At 38.4% G+C, this 12127-nt stretch overlaps 1 protein-coding gene across 1 annotated transcript; it reads left to right on the top strand.

The window, feature by feature from the left end:
• The first annotated feature begins 110 nt into the window (after positions 1–110).
• Positions 111–10178, top strand: LOC124118392. The gene is made up of 5 exons (XM_046480496.2): positions 111–294; positions 1278–1359; positions 2397–2532; positions 6743–6822; positions 8535–10178. The coding sequence occupies exons 1-5, from the start codon at positions 218–220 to the stop codon at positions 8658–8660; spliced, it is 501 nt and encodes a 166-aa protein (XP_046336452.2). The 5' UTR covers positions 111–217; the 3' UTR covers positions 8661–10178.
• Positions 10179–12127: the final 1949 nt, after the last annotated feature.

The following is a 12127-nucleotide window of genomic DNA, read 5'->3' as shown; positions in this document are numbered from 1 at the left end:
AGAGTACGATTACGAACAGGGAAGTGAATGAACTTAATTTTGCGGGACTTTTGAAAAACTTGAGACGCACCCCAAGAGCGGGTTTCTACACGCAATGACAACTACTCGTCAAGGCATTCGCGTTAGTCCACAAATAGCAGACAAATGGTGGACAACTCTTGTACAGAAATATACAGAAGTACAGCGGCATTATCACACACTTGACCACATTGCAGACATGTTTGTGCTCTACGACAGTTGGAATCAACGATTAATGAACTGCAACGCAGTCGCGTTGGCAATATTCTTCCATGAGTGAGTTGGCCTAGTGTTACAGCTAGTTATTAATAAATGAAGATATATTCACCAGGACTGGCTATCGATATACCAGTATACGGTTATATCTATAGAGATCGGTGGTAATCGCAAACTAAATATCGATCAGTTATCGATAAATATCGGAGAAGTAACTTTAGCAAATATGCAAGAAAGTCCTGAAAGACATCAACATATTCAGCACTGGTGAGCAGTGACACATTTATGCATGGATTACTTCGTTGACAATTGAGATATAACGAAAACAGTTGCTTTCTGGTCTTTGACAATTGACATTATTGACAATAACAACTCTGTTTCGGTATATCTAAACTTTTTTTCACCATAGTTTATGTAAGTTATTATTGATGACAACAATTTCATATCGATAATTGTTACTAATTTCATCTCATCAACGATAATTCTGATTATCGATCTTTTTAGCCTTTTTAGCCTCTTTTTTAGATACTTGCTATATATGGTATCTACTTTGTATACTACTGACCGAATAAGTAATCATTTTTGCTCAGGTGTGCTCATGTATATTGTTTAAAGATAAATATGAACAAGATCAGAATTGCAATTCTCTTATTTATTTTTCACATCTGATTTCTATCTGACTTGAAAATATTACTTTCAACAAGGGTTAACAAAAAAAGGACACTCGATCCCAGTTTGAATATTGACTAAAAATAGACGCAACTTGGTAAGACGACTGCTAGTCAACTGTTTTCTCTCTGAATACATTCTGTAGTTATTTCACATAAATATAGGATAATTGAGAAATTTCAAACAATGGTAATCAACACTAACACTATTTTTCCTGCAAGTAATTATCTGTCCTCAAACCCCCAAAAGCTGAGTTAGACCACTAAGCATGGTAAGGTGTATTTTAAATGACTCCATTCAGTTTTAAGTTATGTCACCTTTTGCAGGGCAAGACTATTTTTGACCTGATGTTGAATAACAATTGTCTCTTTCAGCATTGTGTATGATCCTAAGTCTCCATGCAATGAACAAGACAGTATACAGATGTTCAGAGCCTTTGCCCTTGAAGCTGAATTAGTAAGTGTTATATGAATGTATTAGGGCAGGGTCAAGTCCAGATTTACTACCCGGGTACCCAACCCTTTGGCCATATTACCCGACCCTACCTGGGTACCCACTCTAGGTCTCAAGAGTTGGGTACAAAATGTCCAATTGGGAATTGCTTCTGTGGAGCCCTGGAAAAAACTATTTATGTAGTGTATTGTCATTGTGATTAGTGCTATAAAATAGTACCAGTTAGCTCACGCTATGACGTACCTGATGATGTCAGCGCAGACGGATGTACTGACGCCATGATGAAGAATAAACCCATGATAGTATTCCAGCTTTTCGTGTTATAGATACAGAGATAGTTCCATATGAGAACTAAAGGAAATACATTGGCGACGAGGATGGGATCAGGATGCGTTCATAGTAATGGGGGAATTCGGGATGAAGTGTTCTGATAGGAATGCTTATTGCGGGCGTCAGTACATTGGTCATTACTACATGTATTAAACGATCTGATGATGCTGAAGTTGACTGAAGCTTTATCTTTACTCAAACATATAAGAGTGAGAAGGAATGCATGCATTCATTTGTCAGAAAGTAATGCTAATGTTAGCGACATGAATTGTGACCATGGTTTTATATTGTTATTGTCATTTATGTGACTAACCGTGGGTCTGGTATGTCCTACTCAGGACCCACCTGACCTGATCGAGTACCTGAGTTACTTGCCCCTGCCCAAGAACATATGCTTATACTACAGTCTGTGAACTGGGGGAGATTAAGGGGCTGAGGGGTGTCATGGAAAAATGACACAGCGAAAAAGGGGGCGTTGCCCAAAATTATCAGATCAATAGGGAGGGGCATGAAAAAATAACACCGTTCTATTTTTTTAAATAAAAAAGTTTTAACTTTGAACATTAATTAGGGATGGTCTTTTATTATAGGGGAGAGAGGTACATGTAAAAATATTACATAAAATGTGGGAGTCAGCAAAATATGATGAAGCTCTATGATCTATCACACCTATCCCCTTTCAAAAGGATTTTGATTTTTCTGTTTTGTAGAATGCACATCTTATAGATACAACGATACAACTGATAGATGCAACCATCACTCATTTGTCAAATGTTGCCGATGACAACAGAGACCTCAAGTTTTTCCTGGATTTTGATATGGCAGTGCTGGGTCGACCAGCTGATGGTGTGTAACAAGATTTCTGTCATCATACATTGAAATCATGTATATCCATTTAGTCACTTCAAACCTTTATCAGGAACCTACTTTCTCCTCGTGTTTGTGCAACCAGGTTTGTTTGTTTGTTTGGTTGTTATTTAATGCTGCACTCAGCAATATTCCATCTATATGACAGCGGTCTGTAAATAATCGTGTCTGGACCAGACAATCCAGTGATTGACAACGTGAGCATCGATCCAAACAATTAGGATATGATGACATGCATCAATGAAATTAGTGAGCCTGACCAACCGATCCCGTTAGTCGCCTCTTATGACAAGCATATTCGCCTTTTAGGGCAAGCATGGGTTGCTGAAGACCTTTTCTTCCCCGGATCTTCATGGGTCTGAGGGGGTTATTCTTGTTAAATTGTGGTACGGTATCTCAGTGGATACTCTGCAATAGCATAGCCGCCTTTTAGGGCAAGCATGGGTTGCTGAAGAACTATTCTACCCCGGATCTTCATGGGTGCTTAATGTTTTGAGACTGACACCCTAAACCTTTGTTTACACGTCTGACAAGACACAACATGTACTATCAACCCAGGATATACAACAGTACACGTACCCTGACAGAGCACAGTAGGAATAACAGGAAGCTCCCGGGTGGATGAGCCGGTCTACCGTGACACCCTGTGGACATACCGTCTTCAAGAGACATGTCCCTTCCTTCAGTCCACCAATGCACCCAAACAGACCTGCAAACAAGTAGCATGTAGCATTGATATATTTTATATGTTAAATCCTTTCATTAGTTTTGGTTTTGAGCAAAAATTTATCGATAGGAAAGTGAGTGAGTGAGTGAGTGAGTTGGGTTTAACGCCGCTTTTAACAGTATTCCAGTTATATCACGGCGTGTCAGCTTAATGTGGGAGGAAAGCCTGAAGTGATGCAGGTCTCAGACGTTTACCACTTCAGTGAAACCCACGAGCATGGGTATGGTGCTGACAAATCTAGAAACATAATCGGGGGCGAAACCGGGATTCGAACCCACAATCATAGGTTTCTGGCGTAGCCAAGGGACGCAACTCTGCACAGCGAATCGTGGCGCCTTATACGACTGGGCCACCCATGCCTCCGATAGGAAAGTGCTGCCCTGTAGTTTATCATCAGTCCGATCAGTTTGAGATATACCGAACAAAAAAGTTTGAGATCATGAAATATGTTTATACTCTGCACACATTTATAGAAGCCTTCACTTAAAAAATGCATCCCCCAAAATATTCATGATCTCTAAGTATTTTGTTCAGTATATCTTGCAGTCAATCATCAGTCAAATCAGGTTGGGCCCTAATGAGTTTCGTCTGTACTTTGAACAGTTTTCATTAGAAAAGTAAGGTAAAAATTGTTATGAACCATCGTCCTTTTTTCTTCTCTCAAATGTTTTTTTCTCAACAATCTTTGATCAACTCACTGCCACAGGATGAATACTAATATAATGACTTTGCCATAAATGATCATTTTGAGTAAAATATATTTTGAAAACAGTTCTTTATATTTTTTTAACTGTCACATTCAAGCATATTGTACCAGACAGTTAATATCATATTAAATTACTATCTATGCCTTAATAATTAAATTTTCGTTGTGTTCATTGTAATTCCTGCTTTCTGATTAGCTGAATTGGTCATGTGTTATTGTATTCATTTCCCAATGAATGTAAAAAATTAAGCCACGCCCACCGAAGCGGACTACTTTTATTACTACGTATGGAATGTCCGGGAATACCAATATGACAGACGAGTGAATTCCCTTTCTGATCACGTGTATCGTCATGCACAGGACATTTAGCGAAATTCTTGCATTTTCATAAACCCAAACTACCTCTTGAGACCGAAGCTATAACTGAAACTACTGATATTTTGTATGTGCATTTTACTTTGATTAATGTATTACTTGCTAAACTATAATTATATGAAATTTTGTTTAAATGTTACACAATGATAACTTATAAAAGCCCTTGCTGTGGATCTAATTATTATATGAAAACTCAGTATACCGTATTTGACGTAATAAGTGCCCCGCTGTAATAAGCGCCCACGGCAATTTTTTGCTAATATATTGGCTAGTGAACAATCCCAATTAGCACCTCTTCCAATTGATCAATGTACACAACACTTATTTATTCATGTATAATACGCACTTGTGTGTTATATGCACCCTTAATTATGGGCAATTAAATTCTGCAAAAATGTATCTCTCTTATTTAAACATTTCAGGCTGTCGGCATAAACCACAAAATCTATCTTTCAACTCTGTTTTTTTATCACCAAAGTAATATTCTAATTAGAGCCCCATATTTCTCATTTTGAGAGCGCCCTGGGTGCTTATTACGTTGAATACGGTAAATGTTATATCATGATAGAACAATGGCCAGCTACTGTTGACCACTGACCTGTCTGTTGTAGACTTACTGTGATAATTGGTAACCTTGTTATCTTGCTGTCAGTTTCCTTACATGTATCTTGTTGCCATGGTTACAAAAATGATTTATCTCAATTCTAAGGTACAAAAATATTTTCCATGTGAGATGGACAGTCACTCAAAATAACATAGGTTTATTTATTTTATTATTAAAAATACATGATATTGTCAATTCTTTACTTTTTTTGGTGTGTGAATACACTTTTTGTCAGTTGTAAAATTGTGAAAAAATCTGACCTGCCGACATGAATTAGTATTTGACAGAAGCCCTTCACATTATTTCACATGTCTAAATTCTACTATCTAGGCAGTTCTGTCATAGTTGAATTTGATGATATCATTGACATCATGATGTTATTTTTTTTTAGAGAAATTTGATCGTGCCACTGTTACTCAGGGACAAGAATGGATATTTTCCTTTTCAGCTGAAACTTATTTGCAATGGAGCGTGGTCCATAAATTGGGGGTATTTATGGGGAAGCCATCAGATTTTAATAAAATTGTGGTCATGAAAATTTGTGGAAACAGGAAGATTCTCACCCCTGGTAACTGGAAATTACCAATAACTGTTTGTAGTTACCACTGATAAACACATGTTTTCTGATGTGCTGGTGGTATAGGCATCTGGAAGGAATATATATTCTGTATCTTCAGAAATAATTAAAATGGCTAATTTATCTCAACACTGCCTGAATGACAACGTAGGCAAACTGTTTAAAGTAAGGATGTTTTGTTTCTTCAAGGGGTACCTGAGCCATGGGGCAGCCTGTTTGGCTTGGTGGCTTCTGTAATATGTTTGTGTTTACTAGTACTGTACTGTCTAGGTTACCGCGACTACGCTGGTCAGATACAGAGGGAGTACTGTCACCTGGTGGCTTCTGTAATATGTTTGTGTTTACTAGTACTGTACTGTCTAGGTTACCGCGACTACGCTGGTCAGATACAGAGGGAGTACTGTCACCTGGTGGCTTCTGTAATATGTTTGTGTTTACTAGTACTGTACTGTCTAGGTTACCGCGACTACGCTGGTCAGATACAGAGGGAGTACTGTCACCTGGTGGCTTCTGTAATATGTTTGTGTTTACTAGTACTGTACTGTCTAGGTTACCGCGACTACGCTGGTCAGATACAGAGGGAGTACTGTCACCTGGTGGCTTCTGTAATATGTTTGTGTTTACTAGTACTGTACTGTCTAGGTTACCGCGACTACGCTGGTCAGATACAGAGGGAGTACTGTCACCTGGTGGCTTCTGTAATATGTTTGTGTTTACTAGTACTGTACTGTCTAGGTTACCGCGACTACGCTGGTCAGATACAGAGGGAGTACTGTCACCTGGTGGCTTCTGTAATATGTTTGTGTTTACTAGTACTGTACTGTCTAGGTTACCGCGACTACGCTGGTCAGATACAGAGGGAGTACTGTCACCTGGTGGCTTCTGTAATATGTTTGTGTTTACTAGTACTGTACTGTCTAGGTTACCGCGACTACGCTGGTCAGATACAGAGGGAGTACTGTCACCTGGTGGCTTCTGTAATATGTTTGTGTTTACTAGTACTGTACTGTCTAGGTTACCGCGACTACGCTGGTCAGATACAGAGGGAGTACTGTCACCTGGTGGCTTCTGTAATATGTTTGTGTTTACTAGTACTGTACTGTCTAGGTTACCGCGACTACGCTGGTCAGATACAGAGGGAGTACTGTCACCTGGCGGCTTCTGTAATATGTTTGTGTTTACTAGTACTGTACTGTCCAGGTTACCGTGACTACGCTGGTCAGATACAGAGGGAGTACTGTCACCTGGACACAGAAACATTCAACACCAAGAGAGCTCAGGTAACCTGCACTTTAGTACATAGAAATACAATAATAGTAGTAGTGTGTTATGTGAAAGCATGACATTGGTTCCCACAGCCCAGTATGAAGAATAACCCAGAAAACTAACCAGGTTCGAAGACTAACTAGTTATGTTTGAAGACTAACTAGCCATGCTCAATGACTAACTAGCCATGTTCAATGACTAACTAGCCATGCTCAATGACTATCCAGCCATGCTCAATACCAACACTGCATACCTGCCGACCTGTGAAGATTGGGCTAGAATAGGTCTTCAGCAACCCATGCTTGACGTAACAGGCGACTATGCTTGTTGCATGTGTTGCAAGAGGTGACTAACAGGATCGGGTGGTCAGGCTCGCTGATCTCCCAATTGCGTGGATCGATGTTCATGATGTCAATTGCTAGATTGTCTGGTCCAGATTTGATTATTTACAGACCGTCACGTAGCTGGAATATTGCTGAATGTGGCGTTAAACAACAAACAGACAAACAAACAAATGCATAGAATTTGTCTATAGTTGTTACTCTAGATTTGTCGAAATCATATCACCTAGTGGTTCAGTTATATGTCGTATACATTTATGTTTAGTTTGCTTCAAAAAAGGAAGTATGCAAAATAATATTTCGTTTTCAACCCACTCAAACATTGTGTCGGACGCATGTCAGTCATTATTGTATTCAAGTCAGCTATGAACAGATGTCACTACTGGCAAGGACTGGATTACTATATCCAAATGTCCATGCAGGATGTTGTACAGTGGGTGTAACTGATGTTTTTGTTTTAATACTGTGTGAAGATCCAGGGTTAAATAGGTCTTCAGCAACCCATGCTTGCCCTAACAGGCGACTATGCTTGTCATAAGAGGCAACTAACAACAGTAGGTCAGGCTCGCTGACTTGGTTGATGCATGTCATTGTATCCCAATTGCGTGGATCGATGCTCATGATATCAACCACTAGATTGTCCGGTCCAGACCCGATTATTTACAAACCACTGTCATATAGCTGGAATAGTGCTGAGTGCTGTGTTAAACAACAAACGAACAAATTTAATAATTAATAATTTAATGACATCATGTGTCATGGATTTAACATGTTACAATTTGTGCTGTTATGAAGAGTGCAGAAAAATCTTTGACATTAATGCTAGTCCACTACCATGAGACTACTAAATTGTGTTGAGGACAGGTTAAAAATCCAGTGATGGTAGTCCTTATTGAGAAGTATTGTTTGAGGGCTATAATTCTGAAGCAGTTCCCGATGCATTAATTTTGCTCTAAATTGGAACTGAATAAATCTAATAGAAAATGTGAACATAGTAAACATTATGTCTCGTTCAAGATGACAGGCTGCACACTTGAGGACTAGTGAAATAAGGCTTACACTATTCCTTTGGCCTTGTCTAAAAAAGGAATTTCTAAGGCATATAAACATAAGGCACATGGTGCATGTCTTGTGTAGTGTTTGTCAGTTTGTAGACTAACACTTAGTCAGTGAAAACGTCTTTAAAATATTTAATTTTTTTCTTCGCAAGAACCTTTCCTCTTCTGCTGTTTTCATATGTGGAATCAAGCAAACTAGACTTGGTTAGTTTGATCTAGACTTGCCAAGGCTTTTAGTAAATACAAATACCTCAAAAATATAAATTCCAGTCATGGTGCAGGCCTAGTCAGTTTGAAGCAATCCTTGGTATCGCCTTCATGCTGCAGGTCCTACAGAACTTCCTCACTAGGGAGCACATCTTCTCCACAGAAGAGTTCAAACAGTTGTATGAAGAACAAGCACGGACCAACATTGCAAGGGAGATCACTCTTCTTCAGTCACAATCGACTTGATCAGCTTTTACTGGAACTTTTTCAATAGCAGTAGTGTATCGATAATGACTGTGATACTGAATCCCGATTCATCGTCTGATGCAGTTTAGTTTTATCTGAACTTGAAGTCTGTAAGTCTGTATGGCTTGTAAGCTATCATGTTTATAAGGCTTAACAAAATAAAAGAATTGGTTCTCAGGCAATGACTTTTGAAAATATAGTGAGGGTGGGTGGTGTTTTTTTGTTGTTGCTTGTTCAAACTAGTTTGTTACCAAATAAACAGTTGTGTACCATCAACCTTGGAAAGAGCCTCCCTTTAAAAACAACCATACAAACTCCTATTGCCGCATGTAAAGGGAAGTAACTGCGTGCTATGTTGGATCACATATCTTTTAAGTATTAATATTTTTTATATTTTTATTTAAATGGAAATAACAACAAAACATGCGGCAGACTTTATGATGATGCGGGAGGTGCCTGACAACCAAGACTATATTTTCTTTAGCCTAATAGAAAGGGTGGGTGTGTGTGTTATAATATTCAGGCTCCTACAGTGTATGACACACATTGAGGATTCCTGCCAGAAAGTTACAATCCTTGATTACAGCCATCAACTAGCTGCCACGTACGATCTCAATAGCTGGGCATGCAATGTTATGTCAGTGTGCCAGAATAGCATCCTATGGATGATACATATATATTGTGTAGGAGGCACAAGAGGAACCGCATTGTGTTCCTGTTTAGAATTGTTAGGGTATATTATTAAGGTGTATTAAAGTTTGTTTAACCTTCTATTTGACAAATTGTTTCGCGTTTGTCCTTTATTTCAAGAGCAATATGTTATATACTTTGAATATTAGAAATAAGGCATATAAGAATCAAATTCAGTGTAGATGTACAATTTACAATTACCATATTTGCCATATTAAGCACCCTGCACCAACAACTGCCCACTGACCAACTTCTGGACCAGTCTGTCAGTAATCTTTACAAGTGCACCAAAATAATCTCAACATTAACGCAACTGTCCATATTTTCTTGTGTACATTACCGATTGTTTTATATAGAAACGAGAATGAGCAGTGTAGAGTGAGTGAGTGAGTATGGTTTTACGCCGCTTTTAGCAATATTCCAGCAATATCACGGCGGGGGACACCAGAAATGGGCTTCACACATTGTACCCATGTCGGGAATCGAACCCAGGTCTTCGGCGTGGCGAGCGAACGCTTTAACCACTAGGCTACCCGACTGCCCCTGAGCAGGGTAGAAGGATTATATGCCTGTCTTAGTTGTATCAGAGAGGTGTTGCATCAGAATAAAAAATCTAATTTTAATGATATTCATGGAATAATTATGTACAACCAAGATGACTTAATATGATTGCATCAATTAAGTGGACCACATTCAGTTTCTTAGAATTTATATTCATCAAACATGTGATTTCTGTGAAAATAGACTAATTGTATATAGATATATACAATATTGTGATAATTTCATTAATGATTGTACATACATTGTTATATATTTTTACTATTTTTATCAATTGTGTACAAATTTATACCCTAGTGAAAAGTTGTGCTTCATATTGATTTGTCAGCAACTGAATTTGGATTCATGGATGTGATGTTGATTATCCAGTGTCTTCTATTGTAGCAGATACCCAGGGTCCCTTGGTACTTTAGTTTGGGAAGTGACATCACCATCTTCATCTCTTTACCAGTCACTTCTGACGGAATTCTCTGGCACACGGGTGGAATTTGACTGAATGGCTATTTTTTGTGTTATGTCATTGACTGATTGAAGCAATTGCAGCGAATGGGTCCAGGGTATTTGTCATAATAGAATGGAGACGAATGGTACATGAATTGATGGTTGCCCTTCCTCAAAAGAGTAAATTTAGTAATAAATTCGAGATATGTTTAATATTCTAAGTTTTGAAAACTTCTACTGAGCATTTCTTTTATTTTAGCACCTACCAATGTTAGTAATAATCTTAAGATAAATGTTTCTGATATGTGATACATGAATGGATTCTGAAATTCCTATTTCTTTGGATCAAGATGTGGACATACCCTTAAGATATTGGATTTTTTTGTTCTACCAATAATGTTGTGTTTGAACAGGCATTAACTACACTTATGCACTCATGATTTCTTGTTAAAATGCACCTAATCACCACCAGAACTTAGGCAAGAAAAAATAAATCTAATTTTCCTGCTTAAAACATAAATGTTTTGTTTTTCTTGACAGCAATTCTCTTCTGCAAATGAACTAACTGCATGTCACCATAATCTTGTACATTATACATGACAGGTACAGCGTTCCCGTTTACTGGTAATTACCATTTTTTTTACCCGAAAAATTGGGCTTGGACCGGTAATTCATGTGACTGCCAGTCCCTGTGGACCGGCAAATAAAGTACCTTATAAAACTTTGTTATTGAACAAAACATCAGTGATATTCATATAAGTACATTTTTCGAATAAAGTCAGCTTGTCTGTTACCATTAGGGTTTCCCCCTTGTCTATTTCTAGGTTAAATATCCATTTGTAGCGACTTGTCTCGAAATATTAAAAAAAAAGAGAGACTGAATTATTGGTGAATGATGTATAGATCTCACTAAGTTACTTCAGACATGACATCTTTGCACTGAACATGATGTTGAAAGAATTAAAACCAAATAATTTTTTATTTTTTTTTATTTCGGACTGGCAAAATTTAGGGGGTACTGAAATTTTTAGAGTTGCCAGTCCACAAGGACTGGCAGTTTCAAAAGCCAGTGGGAACACTGAGGTAATTAACCACAAGTCACAATAACCTTATACAGTTCACATCCTCGACATCCAACAACCGAGAATGAAGAAAGAAGAAAGTGTTTGTTTAAACATGTTATGCTGACAAACAAATCTGCAAGTGAAAGTAGAGTGTGTTCGTGAAGCATAGGGTAGTTGGTCGCTCTGCTTCAAAATTACAGACACAGGTGGAAGGGCAGACTAACATTTAGTCCCAGAAATAAGTTATCTTATTTGAAAATAGATATCTAAAAAAAAACAATGCTTATTTTTCAGGCAATATAGACTTGGTAAAGTAATTTCGACTTAAGTCTGATATATTTTTGTATTTATTCTGGAAAACAGACAAGTGGAAGAGTGTCAAGATCAATAACAGCCCAGCTGGAGAGAATGGCTGCATACAAGGGGTCTGAGTCTCAAGCTGGGGGCGTGGGTGGCCCAGTCGTCTACGTTTCCGTTTGCTGTGCAGAGTTGTGTCCCTTGGGCACACCAGTAACTTTTGACCGTGGGTTTGAATCCTGGTTCGCCTTGAATATGTTTCTAGGTTTGTCAGAACCTCAAGCTGGGGGCATGGGTGACCCAGACATCTACGTTTCCGTTTGCTGTGCAGAGTTGTTTGTCTCCCTGGGGCACACCAGGAACTTTTGACCGTGGGTTTGGATCCGGGTTCGCCCAGAATATGTTTCTAGGTTTGTC

This window comes from Haliotis rufescens, unplaced genomic scaffold (assembly GCF_023055435.1).
Source record: "Haliotis rufescens isolate VD_foot unplaced genomic scaffold, xgHalRufe1.0.p SCAF_2, whole genome shotgun sequence".
Lineage (NCBI taxonomy): Eukaryota > Metazoa > Mollusca > Gastropoda > Lepetellida > Haliotidae > Haliotis > Haliotis rufescens.
The sequence above is the reverse complement of the archived record's forward strand: the minus strand, read 5'-3'. Positions and strand labels throughout refer to the sequence as shown.